Source organism: Rhincodon typus, chromosome 43 (assembly GCF_021869965.1).
Source record: "Rhincodon typus isolate 14 chromosome 43, sRhiTyp1.1, whole genome shotgun sequence".
NCBI lineage: Eukaryota > Metazoa > Chordata > Chondrichthyes > Orectolobiformes > Rhincodontidae > Rhincodon > Rhincodon typus.
Window position 1 is genome coordinate 663,316 of NC_063374.1, and position 22,731 is coordinate 686,046.

At 43.7% G+C, this 22,731-nt stretch overlaps 1 protein-coding gene across 1 annotated transcript in view; it reads left to right on the forward strand.

Annotated features, from left to right (window-relative positions):
• Window positions 1-748: 748 nt before the first annotated feature.
• Window positions 749-22,731, forward strand: part of LOC109924266 (zinc finger protein 239-like) — an 88,718-nt gene continuing 66,735 nt past the window's right edge. The window contains exons 1-2 of the mRNA XM_048619725.1: window positions 749-999; window positions 14,650-15,832. Coding sequence (XP_048475682.1) covers window positions 831-999; window positions 14,650-15,832 — 1,352 coding nt within the window. The 5' untranslated portion in view covers window positions 749-830. The remainder of the gene's footprint in view (window positions 1,000-14,649; window positions 15,833-22,731) is intronic.

A 22,731-nucleotide genomic window follows, 5' to 3' on the forward strand; every position in this document is an offset into this window, starting at 1 on the left:
GCCCATAAGAAGCAGGAAAAAGTAGTAGGCCACTTGGCCATTCGAGCCTTCTCCGTCATTCAGTGGGATCATGGCTGAACTGACATTTTTCACGAACACTTTCCCTGTAACTATTTCAGTCATAGGACATGGAAACAACTCTTCGACCAAACTCAGAGATAGTAAGAACTGCCGATGCTGGTGTCAGAGATAACACAGCGTGGAGCTGGAGGAACACAACAGGACAGGCAGCATCAGAGGAGCAGGAAAGTTGACGTTTCGGTTCGGAACCTTTCTTCAGAAATCAGATTTCCTCCAGCTCCACACTGTGTTATCTTCGGCCCAACTTTCCGTGCCGACCAGGTTTCCTAAACTGAACTAGTCCCATTTGCCTGCGTTTGGCCCATATCCATGGAAACCTTTCCTATCCGATGTACCTGTCCAAATGTCTTTTAAGATATAATTATACCCGCCTCTATCACATCCTCTGGTGATTCATCCCATACACGCACCACCCTCTGTGTGAAAAATTTGCCCCTCAGGTCCCCTGTAAATCTTTCCCCTCTCAGTTTAAACTTATGCCCTCTAAGTTTGGACTCCCCTACACTGGGGAAAAGATCTTGGCTATTCGCCTTATCTATGCTTTATAAGGTCATTCCCTCAGCCTCCTATGCTCTGGGGGAAAAAAGTCCCAGTCTCAGTAATACCCTTGTAAATCTTCTCTTGTATCCTCTCCAGCTTAATAACATCCTTCCTACAGCAGGACAACCAGAATTGTATGCAATGGCCTTATCAATATCTTGTAAAGTGGTAACGCGATATCCCAACTCTTGTACTCCGTGCTCTAACCGATGATGGCAAGTGCGCAAAAGCCTTCTTCACCACTGTCTACCTGTAATGCCATTTTCAAGGAACTATGTACCAGTTCCTCTAAATATCTCTGTTCAAAAACACTTCCCAAGGGCCTACTATTACTGTGGAGAAAGAAGTGGAGGCCAGAGAACTTGGAGATAAATACAGGTAGTTCTGCTATAACACGTGTTTCATTAACACAAATTGGCTGTAACATGATTGATAAATAGTGGATGCTGTTTGGATAACACGAACTTTCTGCTGTACAGGTATAGCGATTTTCTATAGTGATTTCCCTATGAAGTGATTTTCTACAGCGTGATTTTCTGTAGCGCGAGGTCATGCAAGAACGCAACTATCACGTTATAGAACTACCTGTACTGATGTTTTAAAAGCAGTTAACATTACAGAAGAGGGAGTGCTGGTGGTCATAGGAAATATAAAGGTGGATAAATTTCTGGGATCTGATCTAGTGTATTTGTGGGAAGTTAGGGAGGAACTTGCAGGATGCCTTGCAGAGGTATTTGTATCATCTAAAGCTACAGGTGAAGTGTTGGATGACTGGAGGGTGAGTCTGACTTTGGTGGTGGATAAGTTGTTGGAAGTGATTCTGAAAAATAGGATTTATATGCATTTGGAGAGGCAAGGAATGATTAGGGATAGTCAGCATGGCTTTGTGCAAGGGAAATAGTGTCTTACAAACATAGAACCCCTACAGTGTGGAAACAGGCCCTTTGGCTCAACAAGTCCACACCAACCCTCAGAGCATCCCACCCAGACCCATTCCCCAAACCCACCTAATCTAGACATCCCTGAACACTATGGGCAATTTATCATGGCCAATTCACCTAGCCCGCACAACTTTGGACTGTGGGAGGAAACCAGAGCACCCGGAGGAAACCCATGCTGACATGGGGAGAATGTGCAAACTCCACACAAACAGTTGCCCAAGGGGGAATCAAACCTGGGCCCCTGGCAATGTGAGGCAGCAGTGCTAACCACTGAGCCACCATGCCGCACATGATTGAGTTTTTTGAGGAAGTAATCAAGAGGATTGAGGGCAGAGCAGTAGATATTGTTTACTTGGACTTTAGTAAAGCCTTTAACATGGTTCCGCATGGTAGACGAATTAGTAAAGTTAGATCATATGGGATTCAGTGTGAGTTTGCCAATTGGATACAAAATTGGTTTAACGGCAGGAGGCAGAGAGTTGTTTTTAGACTGGAGGCCTGTGACCAGTGGTGGTCCACTAGGATTGGTGCTGGGTCCACTTTTATTTGTCATTTATATAACAATTTAGATGGGAATATAGAAGGGATTTGATTTGATTTGATTTAATTTGTTGGCACGTGCACCTAAGTACAGTGAAAAGCTTTGTTTACGAGGAGTACAAGCAGATCATTGTAAGCAAGGACATACAAATCATAGAGTGCTTGGACAGAGTGAGGCATATAGGTTACATTGCACAGAAGCAAGATCAGTATTAACAAGATCAACGTTATTTAAAGTTAGGGAGTCCATTCATCAATCTAATAACGGCAAGAAGAAAGCTGTTGTTGAACCTATTGGTGCATATGTTCAAACTTCAGTATCTTCTGTCTGACAGAAGAGGTTTTGGAGAGCATTAATGGGGTGGGAGGGATCTTTGATGATGTTTAATGCCTTTCCGCAGCAACGAGAAGTGCAAATGGAGTCCATGGATGGAAGATTGGCTTCTGTGATGCTCTGGGCTGTGCACACAGCATTCTGTAGTTTCTTACGGTCCTGTACAGAGCAGTTGCCATACCAAGCTATTATGCACCCAGATAGTATGCTTTCTGTGGTGCATCAGTAAAAGCTGGTGGGGGTCCTTATGGACATGCCAAATTTCCTAAGCCGCCTGAGGAAAAACAGGCGTCATTGTACCTGGTTGACCATCACATCTACGTGGGAAGGTTGTCGGTTATTGTCACTCTTAGGAACTTGACACTCTCAACCGTCTCAACCTCTACTCCATTGCTGTACGTAGAGTAAGTTTGCAAATGACCCCTAGATTGGTGGTATAGTGGACAGTGAAGAAAGTTATCTAAGATTACAAAGTGCTCTGATCAATTGGGTCAATGGACTGAAGAGTGGCAAATGGAATTTAATTTGGATAAATGTGAAGAGTGGCAAATGGAATTTAATTTGGATAAATGTGAAGTATTGCATTTTGGTAATACAAACAAGGTCAGTACTTATATAATTAAAAGTAGGGCCTTGCATAGTAAGAGCAGAAAGACATAGGGGTTCAGGTACATAATTCATTGAAGCTTGTGCCATATAGAGATAGGGGAGTTAAGAAGGCTTCTAGCATGCTTGCTTTAATTGCTCAGATCTTTGAATATAGGAGTTGGGACATTATGTTGAGGTTGTACAGGTGAGGTTTCTTCTGGAGTACTGTATCCAGTTCTGATCGCCATGTTACTGGAAGGATATTATGAAGCTGGTGGGGGTCCAGAAGAGATTTACCAGGATTTTGCTGGCAATGGAGAGTTTGAGTTATAAGGAGAGACTGGATAGGCATAGGGTGGCCTTATAGAGGCTTATAAAATCATGAGGTCAAAAACAAAAGGTCAATGGCAGGTATCTTTTCCCTAGGGTGGGGGATTTCAATAGTGGGCATATTTTTAAGGTGAGAGGAGAAAGATGGAAGAAAGACATGAGGGGCAATTTTTTTACACAGTGGTTCATGTGTGGAATGAACTTCCAGAAGAAGTGGTGAATGTGGGTACAGTTACAATGTTTAAAAGCGATTTAGATAAGTACATGAATAAGAAATGTTTGGAGGGATATAGGCCAAGTGCAGGCAGGTGGGACTAGTTTAGTTTGGGATTACGGTCATTATGGGCTGGTTGGACTGAAAGGTCTGTTTCCGTGCCATATGACTATGACTATGTAGAAGTACTGTCCTGGTTTGCCTTACCAAAATGCAACACTTGATATTTATTCTGAATTAAACTCCATCTGCCATTCCTCGACCCACTGCCCCCATTGATCAAGGTCCCATTGCGATCTTAGATAAACTTCTTTACTGTCTACTATATAATGAATTTTGCTGTCATCTATAAACTTATCAAGCATGCCTTCTATATTCTCATCCAAATTACTTATGTAAATGACGAACAACAGTGGACCCAGCATCAATCCTTGCAGCACACCACTGGTCACAGGCCTCCAGTCTGAAAAACAACCCACTACTCTTTTTAAATGAAAGATGGAAAAAAAATGTCAAGATTTCCAAAACCCTACCCCCATCGGACACTCCTGGGATTGGGACAGCACTGGGTAAAATACAGAGTAAAGTGCACTCTATTTGACTGATTCAGAAAGTAAGTTTCCAACTTTATTAACAAAACTAATGTCGCTGTTAATCTGGAAAGAACAAAAATAAATAAACCATCAAAAGATGGGTATTCCTTGACTCTGTCTCCACCATCCACTCCTGGGGTAGGGACCACAAGATGCTAAAATGTAAAATAAACTTTCCTTGCCTATTCAAAATCAAAGTAAATGGAGAAAAATAAATCCCCTCTGCACTGTCCCCATCAAACGCTGCCCTGGACAAGGACATCAAGCATTTCAAAATCTAAAGGAAAATTCCTCTACTCATTTTAACGAAAAAGAAAATCCCCTCACACTGACCCCGTCAACCACACCTGGGACAGAGAACAACTACCCTGTACCACCACACTCTGTCTTCTACCATCAAGCCAGTTTTGTATCCAACTGACTATCTCCCACGGATCCCATGTGATCTATCCTTACTAACCTTCTCAAATGCATTGCAAAAGTCCATGTAAACAAGATTACCTTCATCTATCCTCTTGGTCACCTCTTCAAAAAAAGCTCATTCAAGTTTGTGAGAAATGATTTCCCACACACACAGCCATTTAGATCATCCCTAATCAGTCCTTGCCTTTCCAAATGCATGTAGATCCTGTATCTTAGAATCCCCTCCAACGACTTACCCACTGCTGATGTCAGGCTCCCTGGCTTTTCCTCGCAGCCTTTCTTAAATAATGGCACAACATTATCCACCCTCCTGTCTTCCAGCACCTCACCCATGGCTGTCGATGATACAAATATCTCTGCTCGGGGCCCCACAATTTCTTCTCCAGCTTCCCACAAAGTCCTGGGATACACTTGATCTGGTCCTGGGGATTTATTTACCCTTATGCTTTTCAAGACCTCCAGCACATTCACTTTTGTAATGTGGACTCTTTTGCAAAACATCACTATTTATTTCCTCATATTCCTAGCTTCTTTCTCCACAATAAATGCTGAAGCGAAATATTTGTTTAGGATCTGTGGTTCTGCACATAGATTGCCTCTTTTATCTTTAAGGGGCTCTATTCTGTCTCTAGTTACTTTTTTGCCCTTAATATACTTGTAAAAGCTCTTTGGATTCTCCTTAACCTTATCTGCCAAAGCTATTTCATATTCCCTTTTTGCCCTCCTGATTTTCCTCTTAAGTTTATTCCTATACCTGATAATCCTCAAGGGATTCAATCGATGCCAGCTGTCTGTGCCTGACATGCCTCCTTATAAAGGGGATCCCATGGATGTGGTATGTCTGGACTTCCAGAAGGCAATTGACAAGGTGCTGCATAAAAGACTGATCCAGAAGGTTAGATCCCAGAGGGTTAAGACTAGAGCATTGGCTTGTATAGAGGAATGGCTGACGGACAGAAAGCAGAGGGTCAGGATAATGAGTCCTTCTCTGGATGGCGAACCATAAGTAATGGGATGCCGCAGGGTTCAGTTCTCAGGCCTCAACTAGTTACAATCTACATAAATGATCTACAAACAGGGACAGAGTGTAACATAGCAAAATCTACGGATGATATTAAAATAGGTGGGAAAGCAGACTGTGTTGAGGAGCTAAAGAGTTTACAGATGGATATTAATAGTGTAGGAGAATGGACCAGAATCTGAATGATGGGGTTTAACATGGATAAGTGTGAGGTTGTCTGTTTTGATTGGAAAAATAAAAGGGCAAGTTATTATTTAAATAGGAAGCAGATTCAAAGTGCGTCAGTGCAGAGGTATCGGGCGTCTTTGTGCATGAATTCAGCATGTGGGTAAGCAGGTGCGGCATATAATAAGAAAGGCAAATGGAATTCTGGCATTTATTGTAAAAGGACTGGATTAAACAGGAAGTCCAGTTTCGGTTTCCTTACTTGAGGCAGGATGTGGTAGCACTGGAGGCAGTTCAGAGGAGGTTCACCAGATTGATTGATTCCAGAGTTGGATGAGCTGCAGTTGAATAGCTTGGTCTTGTATTCGGTGGAGTTCAGAAGAATGAGGGGATCTGAATGACGTATATAAAATGCTAAAGGGGATTGATAGGTGGATGTTGATCAGATGTTCCCCCTTGTGGGACAGTCTTGAACAAGAGGGCATAGATATAGAGTGAGGGGGGTAAATTCAAAACTGCGGTGAGGAGAAACTACTTCTCTCAGAGCATTGTGAATTTGTGGAACTCACTACTCAGGTGTGCAGTGGTGGCAGAATCAATCAGATTCAAGAAAGAAACAGATATGTTTCTGATGAAAAGTAGGATAAAGGGCTATGGGGAGCATGCAGGAAAGTGACAGGGTAAGATCAGCCGTGATCATGTTAAATGGTGAAATGGACTGGAAGGGCTGAATTGCCTACTCCCATTCCTAATTCCTATGTTTGTTCTTTTTCTTGTCCAGAGCCTCAATATCTCTAGTCAGCCAGTGTTCTCTACTCCTGCCAGACTTGCCCTTCACTCTAATAGGAACATGCTGCCCCTGAACTGTCACTTTCTCACTTTTGAAAGCTCTCAGTTGCCAGACGTCCCTTTGCCTGCAAGCGGCCTCCTGCAATCAACTTTTGAAAGTTTCTAATACCATCAAAATTGGCCTAGCCCCAATTTAGAACTTTAACTTATGAACCAGGCCTATCCTTTTCCATAACTATTTTAAAACTAATAAAATTATGGTCACTGGTCCCAGAGTGTTCTCCATCTAACACCTCAGTCACTTGCCCTGCCTTATTTCCCATGAAGAGGTCAAGTTTTGCCCCTTCTGTAGTAGGTACATCTACATATTGAATGAAAAAGTTTTCTTGAACACACATTCCTCCCCATCCAAGTCCTTAACACTGTGGCAGTCCCAGTCTATGTTTAGAACGTTAAAATCCTCTACTTTTACAACCCTATTATTCTTACAGCTTTCTGTGATCTCCCTCCTCAATTGTTCCTCAATTTTCTATTGACTATTGAGAGTCCTATAGTACAATCCGATCAAAGTGATCACCTTTTTTAAAAATTCATTCATTGGATGAGAGCGTCACTGGCTAGGGTAGTTAAGAGTCACATATAGGCCAGACCAGGTAAGGATGGCAGTTTCCTTCCCTAAGAGCATGAGTGAACTAGATGGATTTTTTCTGACAATTGATAGTGGATGCATAGTCATCATTAAACTCTTTATTTGAGATTTTTATTGAATTCAAATTCTACCATCTGCCCTGGTGGGCTTTGAACCCACACCCCCAGAACATTACCTAGGTCTCTGATAACAGTCCAGCGATAGTACCACTAAGCCGTTGCTTGTCCCCATATTTCTTAGCTTCATTAGGCAATGCCCCAGCAATACCCTCTCTAAGTACTGCCATGATGTTTTCCTTAATGAAAAGCCACACTCCCCCATCTCTCTTGCCTCCCCTTCTATCCTTCCTATAACAATTGTACCCCGGAATGTTGAGCTGCCAGTATGGTCCCTCCCTCAGCCATGTTTCTGTAATAGCTATGATGTCCGGTCCCAGGTTCCCAACCATGCCCTGAGTTCATCTGCCTTATCTGTCAGGCCTCTTGCACTGAAATAAATGCAGTTTAATTCATCAGTCTTCCCTTGTTCTCTGCCATGCTCTTGTCTGTTTAACTTGCTCTCTTTAACATGTGTACCAGCCTCAACCCTCTCTCTTGAGTCAGTACTGCTTAGACTCCTAACCCCACAAGCCTAATTTAAACCCTCCCGAGTAGCTCTAGCAAATCTCCCCTCCAGCTCAGGTGCAACCCATCCCTCTTCTACAGGTCACTTCTGCCCCAGAAGAGCTCCCAATAATCCAAAAATCTGAATTGCTGCCCCCTGCACTAGCTCCTTAGCCACACATTCATCTGCCCTATCCTCCTATTCATACTGTCACTAGCATGTGGCACCGGGAGTAATCCAGAGATTACTACCCTTGAGATCCTACTTTTTAACCTCCTGCCTAACTCCCTATATTCAGCCTGCAGGACCTCATCCCTTTTTCTACCTATTTCGTTGTTACCAACGTGTACAATGACCTCTGGCTGCTCAGACTCCCCTTTGAGAATTTGCTGCAACCGCTCTGAGATGCCCATGACCCTGGCATCAAGGAGGCAATACGCTGTCCTGAAGTATAGCTTGCGACCTCAGAAACCCCTGTCTGTGCCCCTGACCAGAGAGACCCCTAACACAATTGCTCTCTTGGACTTTGGCTCCGTTGAAAAACAGGGTTTGGCCGTCGTGGTGCCAAAGACCTGTCTGCTACTGCTATTTTGCCCGAGAGGCTGTCCCCACCAACAGTATCCAAAACGGTTTACTTGTTTGAGAGGGGGATAGCTACAGGAGACTCTTGCAGTACCTGCCTACATCTCCTGGTGATCACCCATCCCCTGATTAAGTCTAGATTGTGACCACCTCTCTGAAACTATTATCTATCACACTCTCTGCTTCCTGTTTGTTCCTCAGTGCTTCCAACTGCCACTTCAACTAATTCATGCAGTCTGAGAGAAGCTGCAGCTGGACCCAATTCCTGCTGACACAGTCATCTGCTCCCTGATCTCGCACATCTGACAGTATCTCACTCCACTGTGCCATCTGTTTCCCCCTTTAACAACTTCACCTTCCTCAACAAAGCCTGATACACACCTAGGCCCACTCTTAGATCTAACCAGCAGCACGTCACTATGTTTCATTTTTGTTATGTCTCCCTCTCCTCTTGCAAAAATGAGACACAGAACAAGACACAGAAATGCCTCCCTCTCCCACTTCCCCAAACTCCCACACTTAGCTTAACTCCCAGCGTTTTCACTCTCTTGCAGGTTGCACTGGACATAGGGACTCTGCCCCCATAGCTCTCTGTGGCAAGGAGTTTCAAAGACTCTGAACCCTCTGAGAGAAGAAATTCCTTCTCATCTCATTCTTGAAATGGTGCCCATTGTTTTGAGACTATGCCCTCTAATCCTAGACTCTCCCATGAGGGGAAACCTCCTCTCAGCATTTACCCATCAAGACTCTTAAGAACGCTACATGTTTCAATGAGTTTGCATCTCATTCTTCTAGACTCGAATGAGTAGAGTCCAACCCAGTTTAGCCATTGTTCATAAGACAGCATGGGGCAGCATGGTGGCTCAGTGGTTCGCATTGTTGCCTCACAGTGCCAGGGACCAGAGTTCAATTCTAGCCTCGGGCAACTGTGTGTGCAAACTCCACACATTCTCCCAATGTCTGCGTGGGTTTCCTCTGGATGCTCTGGTTTTCTCCCACAGTCCAAAAATGTGCATGTTAGGTGGATTGGCCATACTAAATTGCCCATAGTGTCCAGGGATGTGCAGGCTAGTGGGATTAGCCATGGGAAATGCAGGGTCACAGGGATAGGGTAGGAGGTGGAGGAGGTGGGGGAGGTGGGATGCACTTTGGAATTATTAGTGTGGACTCAATAGGCCGAATGGCCTGTTTCCACACTATGAGGATTCTATGAAGACAATCTTTCCATACCAGGGATCATCCTTATGACAGCACTATAATAACCACACCTGTCTTTCTTTGTGCCAGGTAAGTGCTTGTCCAACCAGTGGACAGTTTTCCCCAAATCTCATTGACTTCAGTTTTGTTAGGGCTCCTTGGTGCCACACTCAGTCAAATGTTGCCTTGATGCTAAGGGTGGGCACATTCACTTCACTTCTGGAATTCTTTAGTCCATGTTTGGAGCAAGGCTGTAATGAGGTCAGGAGCTCAGCAGTTCCAGCAGAACCTAAGCTTTGGATTTATCCATAGTTCATTGCTGAGCAAGTGCCATTTCCTAGCACTTGTCAACCCCTTTCATCACTTTTGCCAACAGTTGAGAGTAAACCAACCTGGCAGTAATTGGCTGATTTGGAATTTGTCCTGCCTTTTTACGCACAGTCAGCAGGAGGTTTCCTTGCCCATGATTTACCTGATGCCAGGAGACTTTATGGTGTTTGGAGACATTTTGCAGTCTCCAAGAGGAACTCACTCCCACTTTATAACATAGTGCCACCAATTATTGTGGGTCTGTCCAGTGGGTCAGGGCATATCCAGGGATGGTAATGTTAGTGATTGGGACATTGTCTGTGAGATATGATTCCATAAAAATGATTATATCAGGCTGCTGCTCGACTGGTTGGTGGGATAGCTCTCCTAATTACGGCACAAGATGTTAGTACGCAGGACTAGAGAGGATTCTTAGGGACAGGATTTACTCATATTTGGAAAGATATGGACTTAGTGGCAATAGACAGTGTGGGGAAGGTCATGTCTCACAACTTGATTGAGTTTTTTAAGGAAGTGATGATTGATAAGGGCATGGCTGTGGATATTGTCTACATGAGCATTAGCAAAGCATTTGACAAAGGTCCATCGTGGCAGGCTGATAGAGAAAAGTGAAGTCTCATGGGATCCGCGGTGAGCTGGTAAGATGGATATGTAACTGGCTTAGTCATAGAAGACAGAGAGTAACAGTGGAAGGGTGTTTTTTTCTGACTGGAGATATGTGACCTGTGGTGTTCAGTGCTAGGATTTCTGTTGTTTGTAATATATATGTAAATAATTTGGAGAAGAATGTAGGTGACTTGATTAGTTTGCAGGTGACTCAAAGACTGGGGGAGCTGCGGATAGTTAGGAGGATACAGCAAGATATAGAGATGCTGGAGACTTGGGTGGAGAAATGGCAAGATGGAATTTAATACAGACAAATGCGAGATGGTGCATTTTGGAAGATTAATGCAGGAGGTAAGTGTACAGTAAATGGCAGAAGCCTTACTAGTATAAATATACAGAAGGATCTAGGCATATAAGGCCCACAGTTCCCTGAAAGTAGCAACACAAGTGGATAAGGTGGTCAAGAAGGCATATGCATGCTTGCCTTCATCGTTCGAGTGTAGAATATAAAAATTGGCAAGTCGTTGTAACTGTATAGAATTTTAGTTGGGCTATATTTGGAATATTATGTACAGTTCTGATCACCATATTACAAGAAGCATGTGGAGGCTTTGGAGAGGGTACAAAAATGATTTACCAGGATGTTGCCTGGATCGGAAGTAATTAGCTATGAGGAGAGATTAGACAAGCTTGGTTTGTTTTCACTTCAACCTCAAATCAGGTGCAACCTGATAAGTTTCCAAAATTATGAGAGGCATGGATAATTGCAGTCTTTTGCCCAGGGTAGAAATTTCAATTACCAGGGGACATAATGTAAAAGGGGAAATGTTTAAAGGAGATGTGAGAGGAAATTTTTTTTCTTTTTCTTTTACACACAGGGTGTTAAGTGCCGAGAATGCGTTACTAGAGGAGGAGTGGTGGAGGTGGATACTAAGGCAATGTTTAAGAGGCATCTTGACAGATATATAAATAGGCAGGAAATAGAGGGATACAGACAATGTAAAGGCAAAAGGTATTTATTTTAGGCATCAAATGTCGGTGTAGTCATGGTGGGCCGAAGGGCCTGTTCCTGTGCTGTACTGTTCTTCTCTCTTTGACTGGTCTTGGCATTGTAATTTCTGGTGCCTAGGTTAATATCAAGTAGTCAGACTAGTTTCATTCCTTTCTTTACGCTTTATAGCAATTTCATATTAGTAAGGGGAGGCGATGACCTAGTGGTATCATCATTGGACCGTTAATCCAGAGACCCAGATAATGTTCTGTGTACCTGGGTTCGAATCTCGCCGTGGCAGATGGTAAAATTTGAATTCAATAAATATCTGGAAGTAAGAGTCTAAAGATAACCATGAATCCTTTGTTGATTGTTGGAAAAACCCATCTGGGTCACTAATATCCTTTAGGGAAGGAAACTGCCATCCTTACCTGGTCTGTTCTACATGTGACTGCAGATCCACAGCAATGTGGTTGACTCTTAACTGCCCTCTGGGCAATTAGGGATGGCCAATAAATGCTGCCTAGCCAGCGACATCCTCATCCCGTGAATGAATAAAGAAAAAAGAAGTCTTCTGCTGGGCCATTTTAGAGGGCAGTTAAGAGTCAACTACTTGTCGATAGTGCAGAGTAAGGATGGCTGCTCTGCTGTTGAAATGCATCTTGTAGTCAGTGCATACTGCTGTCAATGATCATCAGTCCTGGAGAGAGAGAGAGTCATGTAATGGTTGGGATGCCAGATAAGCAGGCTGTTTTATCCTAGATGGTCTTGAACTTCTCGAGTGTTCTTGGAGGTACACCCATTCAGGCAATTCAAGAGTATTCCATCACACTCCTGACCTGCATTTTGTAGGTGGTGGCCAGAATTCCCAGCCTCTGGCCTGCTTGAATCACCACAGTATTTAATATGGCTAACCCAGTTCAGTTTCCGTTGAATGGTAACCCCCAGGGATGTTCATATTGGGCGATTCATTGATGTTAATGCCATTGAACATCAAATAGCAATGGTTAGATTCTCTCTCGAAGGAGATGGTTGTTGGCATTTTTTTAAAGACGCTTTCTTACTGTGCGATAGAATCACTAGATGACCATAAGGAGGGTGGTTTGCCCATTGTACTGTGCTGACTCTCTACAAAAGCAAATCAGTTCTGCCCCATTCCAGGTCTTTCAATAACTAGCAATTCAAGGAATATAGAACTGTACAGCATGGGAACAGGTCCTTCGGCCCACTATGTCTGCACTGACCAAGGTGCCATTCTTAACTAATGCCTGCTCATGGTCCATCTCACTCTATTCCCTGCCTGTTCATGTGTCAGTAGATATTACCAATCACCAGTTGCTTGTGAAGAAGATGGTGTTTAAATTCAAACTGCTGCTGTCAGTGCCATGAAGATGACCCCAAAATGCTGCGAGGTAAAGAGTTACAGGTATTTACCCAATGGTGGTGAAGGAACAGTGATATATGTCTAAGTGGGAATCTTGGGACGGAGTGGTATCTTTGAGCCAGAAGGCCCAGTTTCAGGTACCCGCTTAGAATCACAGAGGTGTACAGCATGAAAACAGACCCTTTGGTGCAACTCAACATTGCCAACCAGATATCCTAAATTCAATTAGCCAGCAATTCCATTTGCCAGCATTTGGACCACATCCCTCTAAACCCTTCCTATTCATATACCCATCCAGGTGCCTTTTAAATGTTGTAATTGGACCAGCCTCCACCACTTCCTCTGGCAGCTCATTCCATTCATGCATCACCCTCTGTATGAGAGAAGTTTCCCACTTAGGTCCCTTTTAAAGCTTTCCTCTCTACCTTAAACCTATGCCCTCTAGTTTTGGATTCCCCTACCCTGGGAAAAAAAAAACCTTGGTTATTCATCCTATCCATGTCCCTCATGATTTTATAAACCTCTATAAAGGTCACCCCTCAACTCCAATGCTCCAGGGAAACTAGCCATAGCCTGTTCAGCCTCTCCCTATAGCTCAAACCCTCCCACCCCAGCAACATCCTTGTAAATCTTTTTTGCACCCTTTCAAGTTTAACAACATATTTTCTATAGCAGAGAGACCAGAATCAAATGCAGTATTCCAAAAGTGGCCTAACCACTGTCCTGTAGAGCTGCAACATGACATCCCATCTCCTAACACTTGCTCCAAAGGTGTGTCATAACATCTCTGAAAAGGTTGATTAAAAATACCTATCCAACTGAATTATCAAGGGTGTAGACTTTAAGGATTTAAAGTTTAGGTGCTCCTGAATTGGGAGCCTGTGAGTGAGCACAGTTATGATAAGTGAACATGACTGGGGGTGAGGAAGCATATGGGCAGCAGAGTTTTGCATGACCTCAGGATGATGTGGAGGTTGATTGCAGAAGACTGACTGGGAGTGCGTACAGATTGTTACCTCTCAGCTTAACAAAGAAATAGATGAGATTTCAGCAGCAGATGAGCTGAGTTAGGATGGAGTTGGGTGATGTTGCTTTGATCGAAATAAATGGTCTTGCTGATAATGGGGGATGTAAAGTTGAAAAGTCATCATGAGGTGTAATATGGTTGTGACCTATCTGGTTTGGCCTCAGACAAATGCCAGGAAGGGCAATGGAATGGAGTTGGAGACTAAGGACAAGATGTTGATCTTCCCAATATTTAAATGGCGAAAATTTCTGCTCATGCAGCATTGGAGGTCAGACAAGTCAGGCCAGTGTGAGACTTGGAGGGGAACGTGATCACAAGGAGTTCACATCCACCTGCTATCCTGGTCCTTTTATGATGTGGAGGTGCTGGTGTTTGACCTGGATAGACAAAGTCAGAAGTCACATGACACCAGGTTATAATCCAACAGGTTTGTTTCAAAACACAAGCTTTCAGTGCGCTACTCCTTTGCCAGGTGAAGCCACATAGGAGCAGCGCTCCGAAAGCATGTGATTTCTCTCTCCTTTTCCGCTGTCCTCTCTCCTCCCAGAGGCCAGAGTCTTGTTTAGGTCCATATTGGGTAGCGGGTTTACTACCCTGACAGGTATCAGTTGAGTAAGTACAACAATTCAGCAGCTTTCATGTTACTTTTTCCTAATGCCAGTTCCATAAATGACTGGGCTCATTCAGTTCAACTTCACAACCTGTCTTTGTGTTTTTGTAGGTTCACTCTCAATCCCTTTTATTTTAAAACAATTCCACAGAGTAATAGCAGTGGAGGATTTGGAGTGGGGACACTCAAATCAAACATCACATTTAAATCCAACGAAATTGTCTAATTTATCACAACTTGAATCTCATCGATCTTTGAAAATGGAGGGAAAAAGCACCATTTGCAATGGGGAGAAACCGTACACGTGTTCCGTGTGTGGACGAGGCTTTAGCCAATCAGCTGGCCTGTCAAGACACAAGCGCAGTCACAATGGGGAGAAACCATGGAAATGTGGGGACTGTGGGAAGGGATTCGGTTACCCATCTGAGCTGGAAACACACTGGCGCTCTCACACTGGGGAGAGGCCGTTCACGTGCTCTGATTGCGGGAAGGGATTCACTCGGCCATCAAATCTGCTGACGCATCAGCGAGTTCACACTGGGGAGATGCCGTTTGCCTGCTCCAAGTGTGGGAAGGGATTCAGCGATTCATCAAACCTGCTGAAACACCAGCGGGTTCACACCGGGGAGAGGCTGTTCACCTGCTCCACGTGTGGGAAGGGATTCGCTCATTCATCCACTCTTCTGCGACACCAGCGAGTTCACACCGACAAGAGACCTTTTAAATGTCTGGAATGTGGGAAGTACTATAAAAGTTCTGGGCAACTGATGTACCATCAACGTGTTCACACTGATGAGAGACCTTTTAAATGCCCTGACTGCAGGAAATGCTTTAAAAGTTCCTGGGAACTGATGTCCCATCAACGTGTTCACACTGACGAGAGACCGTTCAGGTGCTCCCACTGCAGGGCTGGATTCTTGCGTTCATCTGACCTCGCTGTACACCAGCGCATTCACACTGGCGAGAGACCGTTCACCTGTTCTGAGTGTGGGAAGGGATTCAGTCAGTCATCTACCCTGTTGGCACACCAGCGAGTTCACACTGACGAGAAACCTTTTAACTGCCCAGCCTGCAGGAAGTGTTATAAAAGTTCCTGGGAACTAAGATGCCATCAACGTGTTCACACCGACGAGAGACCGTTTAGGTGCTCTCAATGCAGGGCTGGGTTCAGACGATCATGTCAACTCACTGTACATCAGAGAATTCACACTGGAGAGAGGCCATTTACCTGCTCTGAGTGTGGGAAAACATTCATTCAGTCATCCCACCTGCAGAAACACCAACGGATTCACAAGTACCCACAGTGATTGGATTTCATTGTTAATCACACCCAGGACTGAATTATGTTCACTGTGGTCTGTTTTTACTGATGTTCATAAAATCCATCACAGTGATACTGCTTAATAAAAAAAATTAAAATTCAAATAAAATCAGCCTTATGTTAAATTTTGTTATAGAGTCATACAGCACAGAAACAGACCCTTTGGGAAACTTGATCGGCATGGACAAGTTGGACCAAACTAAACTAGTTCCACAAGCCTGCGTTTGGCCCATATCCCTCTAAAAGCCACCTTATTCATATACCTTTCCACGTGTCTTTTAAATGTTGTAACTGTACCCGCATCTACTACTTCCTCTGCAGTTGAGAAAAAGTTGCCCCTCAGGTGCCTTTTTAAATCTTTCTCCTCACCTTAAAAATATGACCCCTAGTTTTGAACATCCAAGGAAAATACCTTTGCAGTTCATTTGGTGTATGCCCCTCATGATTGCATAAATATTTAAGATCACCCCTCAAACTCCCATGTTTCAGAGGAAAAAAAGTCCCAGTCTATCCATATAACTCAAACCCTCCAATTCTGGTAATATCCTCGTAAATCTTTTCTGAACCCTCTCCAATTTAATAATATCCTTCCTATACAGGGCAACCAGAATTGTGTACGCTACTCCAAAAGTGGCCTCACCAACATCCTGTACAACTTCAACATGATGACCCAACTCCTCTACTCAAGGGTCTGTGCAATGAATGTAAGCATACTAAACGCCTCCTTAACCACAAGTTCAAAATCCCCAGCCATACATTCTTACTTCTCCCTGTGCCAAAATCAAAACCCATCACACTAACTCAACTATTTATTTCTGAAAACAGCTATCCAGGCACATAAAACATCCACTGACCATCATTCATTGCTTCCTGCCATAGAGTTAATTTTCAATCCAACTTGTAACATGCCCCTGGATCCTTTTCTATCTAGTCTTTAATGTGAGATCCTGTAGACCTAGAGATAATTTTTCCAACAGTGGAAGAATCCAAAAGTAGGGGCCATGAACATAAATAGTTACTGATGGGTCCAATTGAAAGTAAGGACAAATGTGTTTCCTTAGTGTGGATAGAATATGGAGCAAGAATTGCTTCAGGCAAAAAGCTGAGATACTTTCAAGAGGAAATCAGACAAGCACATGAAAGAGGGAATAGCAAGAGAAGTTGAAGTCAATCAACTAGGAAGAGATGCCTGTGGAGTGCAAATTCCAAAACAGATTAATTGCCCCTGTGCTAGATGTTCAGTGTAATTTTATGTCAATCCTCTTACAGTTATTAGAAGCAGATGATTTACAGACAAGAAACTCAAGATCAGTCGGGGTCACTCGATACAACAACATGTGGATATGATCAGCCTTTGAACGTCGAAGCAGAAATGTTTGTTTGTCCTGTGTGTTGACTGGGCTTCAACATATCATCCAACCTGGAGAAGGACAACCACACAAAGGAGAAACTGTGGAAACAGATGACTGATACTAGGGTGGCATGGTGGTTTAGTGATCAGCACTGCTGCCTGATAGCGCCAGGGCCCTGGGTTTGATTCCACCATTGGGCACCTGTCTGTATGGAGTTTGCACATTCTCCCCATGTCTGTGTGGGTTTCCTCCCATAGTCCAAAGATGCACAGGTTAGGTGGATTGGCCATGCTAAATTGCCCGTAGTGTCCAGGAATGTGCAAGTTAGGTGGATTAGCCATGGGAAATGCAAGGTTTCAGGGATAGGATAGGGGTGTGGATCTGGGTGGGATGTTCTTTGGTGGGTCAGTGTGGACTTGATGGGCTAAATGGCCTGTTTCCACACTGTAGGGAATGTATCTATACATACTTGTGATGGGGAAAAGGCACTATCTTCTGAGGAGAAGTTAGGGAAGCTGGGCCTTTATCTATTGAGATTTAGAAGAATGAGACAGACAAGATCCAAGGGTAGAAGCTGAAACGATGTTCACATTTGTGATAGACACAATAAATTATCATGAGATCCCATGTCTGGTCTTGTGAAACTTTGCCCTGTCACCCAACATTCCTCCTGCTGCTCTCCATAAGATGTAGGAGGAGAATTAGGCATTTGGTCCATCAAGTCTCCTCTGCTATTCAATGAGATCATAGCTGATCTGACAATCCTTAACTCCACTTTCCTGTCTTTTCCCCATAATCCTTGATTCCCTTACTGATTAAGAATCTGTCTATCTCAGCCTTAAATATACTTAATGACCCAGCCTCTATAGTCCTCTGTTGTAAAGAATTCCACAGATTCACTACTCTCAGAGAAAACAAAACTTCTTCTCATTTCTGTCTTAAATGGGCAACCCCTTATTCTGAGATTATGTCCTCTGGTCCTAGACAACAACCTCTGCATCTGTACCCTGTCAAGCCCCTAAGTATCTTATATGTTTCAATAGGGTTGCCTCTCATTCTTCTGAACTTCAGTGAGTACAACTGATGGGCTATTCTGATCTGTTCACTTGCTGTCCCACTTCCAGACACACCACTTTATTTCCCACTAAGCCTGCCCCTGCACCAGAACAGGAATTCCCAATGAGTTTATAATTTACACTGAAGAATTGGCACAACATCCTCAGTCCAGCAGCAGCACCTGTAATGTGTATTAAGAACAAACAAGTGATGTTGAACCTGCATAAGACATTTGTCAGACCTCAGCTGGAGTACTATGTACAGTTCTGGGCACTATATTGCAGGAAAAATGTAAATGCATTAGACAAAGCGCAGAAGAAATGAGTGAAGGGAGGAAAAACTTTTTAACTCAGTGAGCAATTGAGGGGATGAAATGCACTGCCCAGAAATGTGGTGGATGAAAGTTCGATTAAGGCATTCAAGAGAATACTGGATAACTATTTGGATAAAAATAATGTGTAAGGGCTTGAGGAAAACGTAAGAGATTGGCACTAGGTAATGATGCTCATTTAACAAGCCTGTATCAGTATAATGAGCTGAATGGCCTCCTTTTGAACCCTAAAACTTCTGTGAATCTGTGATGCTCCAGCTGTCCATGTCTGTGTGATTGACAGCAGATCTAGACCAAACGGGAGATGGGAGCAGTTCTGGAGGATGAAGGCTGACGCAGTTGACCCTCCATCCAGTCCAAAGATGTGATAGGTGGATTGGCATGCTAACTTGCCCACAATGTCCAAGGATGTGTAGGTCAGGTGGATTAGACATGGGAAAATGTAAAGGTTACAGGGATAGGGGGTTGGTGGGTCTGGGTGGGATACTCTTCAGGGGGTTGGTGTAGACTCGATGGGCTGAATGGCCTGCTTCCACATTCTAAGGATTCGATGATTCTAAGAGAATATAGGGTTGAGCCTGCTGTCCCTTGATGGGGGAGGCTCTTTTATTTAATACTGATCTCTCAGCAGCTGTAACATGGTATCCCTCACTCTGTTTTGTTCCCCGATGCACTTGTATAGAACGATCTGCTTGTAAATCATGTAAGGCAACACTTTTCACTGTACCTCATTGCATGTGACAATAATAAATCAAATCAAATTTGGAAACCTTATTCATGTCAAACTGCTGGAGAAAACTCGACCATTCTATAAAATCACGAGGGGCAGAGATAAAGTGAAAAGCTGGTAGTTTTTCCCCTAGGGTGGGGGATTTCAAGACTTGGGGCATGTTTTTAAGGTGAGGAGAAAGGTTTAAAAAAGACATGAGAGGCAGTTTTTTTACGCAGAGAGTGGTTTGTATGCGGAATAAACCTTTCTAAGAAGTGGTGAATGTGGGTACAGTTACATTTAAAATATATTTAGATAAGTACATGAATAAGGAAAATTTAGAAGGATATGGGCCAAGAGCAGGCAGGTGGGACTAGTTTAGTTTGGGATTATGTTCAGCATGGACTGGTTGGACTGAAAGGTCTGTTTCCGTGCTGTATGACTGTGGCTTTAAACAGATGAAATCCTGTGGGGCTAGACCAAACGTTTCAACATTTGTACACTTTCATGAGAAACGAAAGGCAGTGCCAGGTTTGGAGAGCTGGGACTCAAAACTGAAGGGAAGAGGAAATGAAAATTGAATATTCAGTAACACACTATCAATTAGTTGCCCCTTATCAAAGTGAAACTAAACGATTGTCAGAATTATAACTGATTTATGACTTAAATCAGGATTTTAAATTTCAGCCCAGTTGAGTTAACTAACATCAGCATCAATAAACAAAAAAACATCAGAATGAAGATCGTTTAGTCCTGAATATAATTAGAACATAGAACATAGAACAGTACAGCACAGTACAGGCCCTTCGGCCCACAATGTTGTGCTGAACTTTTACCCTAAACCTAAGGTCTATCTAACGTCCACCACTACCTTATACTATCATCCATATGCCTATCTAATAGCCGCTTAAATGCCCCTAATGAGGCCGACTCCACTACCCTCTCCGGCAATGCATTCCATGCCCCTACCACTCTCTGAGTAAAGAACCTACTTCTGACGTCTCTCCGATATCCACCTCCTTTCACTTTAAAACTATGTCCCCTCATAATAGCTACCTCCACCCTAGGAAAAAGTCTCTGGCTGTCTACTCTATCTATACCTCTGATCATTTTGTACACCTCTATCAAGTCACCTCTCCTTCGTCGTTCTAAAGAGAAAAGCCCTAGCTCTCTCAACCTTTCCTCGTAAGACCTTCCCTCCATTCCAGGCAACATCCTGGTAAATCTCCTCTGCACCTTTTCTAATATTTTACACAGAGGGCGGTTCATGTGTGGAATGAACCTCCTGAGGAAGTGGTGGCTGCGGTTCATCTGCTTACAAAAGTGGCCCACTAGGCACTCGCATTCCACGCCCGGCTCCAAGCCAGCAAGTCGGGCTTCTTACCCATTTAAAGTTTGAGAATAGGTTGAGATTGTTTCATTTTCTAACGCTTCCACATCTTTCCTGTAATGAGGTGACCAGAACTGGACACAATACTCCAGATGTGGCCGAACCAGGCTTTTGTATAGCTGGAGCATAACTTCATGGCTCTTGAACTCAATCCCTCTATTAATGAAAGCTAACACCCCATACGCCTTCTTAACAACTCTATCCACCTGGGTGGCAGCTCTCAGGGAACTGTGAACATGAACCCCAAGATCCCTCTGGTCCTCCACACTGCCAAGAATCTTTCCGTTAACCCTGTATTCTGCTTTCAAGTTTGTCCTTTCAAAATGAATCACCTCACACTTTTCAGGGTTAAACTCCATCTGCCACTTCTCAGCCTAGCTCTGCATTCTATCAATGTCCCTTTGTAACCGAGAACAGCCCTCCACACTGTCCACAACGTGACCCACCTTCGTATCGTCCGCGAACTTGCTAATCCACCCTTCCACTCCTTCATCCAAATCATTTACAGAAATCACAAATAGAAGAGGACCCAGAACAGATCCTTGTCGTACACCACTCGTAACTGAGCGCCATGTTGAATATTTTCCGTCCACTACCACCCTTTGTCTTCTAAGGGTCAGCCAATTCTGAATCCAGTCTGCCACATTTTCCCCCTATCCCATTACTCCTTACCTTCTGCATGAGCCTACCATGGGGAACCTTATCAAACGCCTTACTTAAATCCATGTATACCACATCCACTGCTCCACCTTCATCCACGTGTTTGGTCACCTCTTCAAAGAATTCAGTAAGGTTTGTGAGGCATGATCTACCCCTCACAAATCCATGCTGACTATCACGAATCAAACTGTGCCTTTCCAAGTGATCATAAATCCTGTCTCTCAGAGCCCTTTCCAATAATTTGCCCACCACTGACGTAAGACTAACTGGCCTGTAATTTCCGGGCTTATCCCTGTTCCCTTTTTTGAACAATGGAATGATGTTTGCCTCTTTCCAATCTTCTGGCATTATACCCGTGGACAGTGAGGATGAAAAGATCATCGCCAAAGGCCCTGTGATCTCGTCCCTCGCTTCCCATAGAATCCTTGGATAAATCCCATCAGGCCCGGGGGACTTATCTATCTTCAACTTCCTCAGAATTCCTAGCACATTTTCTTTACTAACATCAACCTCCTCTAGCCTACCTGCCTGTTTCACAATGTCCTCCTTTACAACTAGGTCCCTCTCAGTTGTGAATACTGAAGAAAAGTATTCATTAAGGACCTCTCCTATCTCTTTAGGCTCTGTGCACAAATTCCCTTTACAATCCTTGATCAGCCTTACCCTTTCTCTGATCATTCTCTTGTTCTGCACATACGTGTAAAAAGCCTTGGAGTTTTCCTTGATCCTATCCACCAAGGTTTTCTCATGCCCCCTTATAGCTCTCCTAAGCCCTTCCTTCAGCTCCTTCCTGACTGACTTGTATCCCTCTAGAGCCTTTTCCGTTCCTCTTTTCGTAAACCTTACATAAGCCTCCTTCTTCCTCTTAACCAGTCGTTCGACCTCTCTCAAGAACCATGGCTCCCTCATGGTTATTAACAGCATTATTTAACAGCAGGAGTAACAACTTGTATTTGTATAGCACCTTCAAAACACCCCAAGATGCTCCACAAGAGTAGTATCAAAGAAACCTCAATGTAAGCTCCAGAAGGACTTATTAGGCCCACTGAGGCTGCCCTGTCACTCAGGACCATCTCGGCTGATCAAACACTTTGATGCCTTTTACACATCCCCTCCTCATAACCCTGTATGGCACTGATAACCAGAAATCTCTCAATCTCTACCCTAAACATACTCAAAGACTGAACCTCCACAGCCCTCTGTTATCGTGAAATGCAAAGAATCACAACCCTCAGAGTAAAAAAAAACTCTCCTTATCTCAGATATAGTAGGAACTGCAGATGCTGGAGAATCTGAGACAACAAGGTGCAGGGCTGGATGAACACAGCAGGCCAAGCAGCATCATAGGAGCAGAGAGGCTGACGTTTCGGGCCT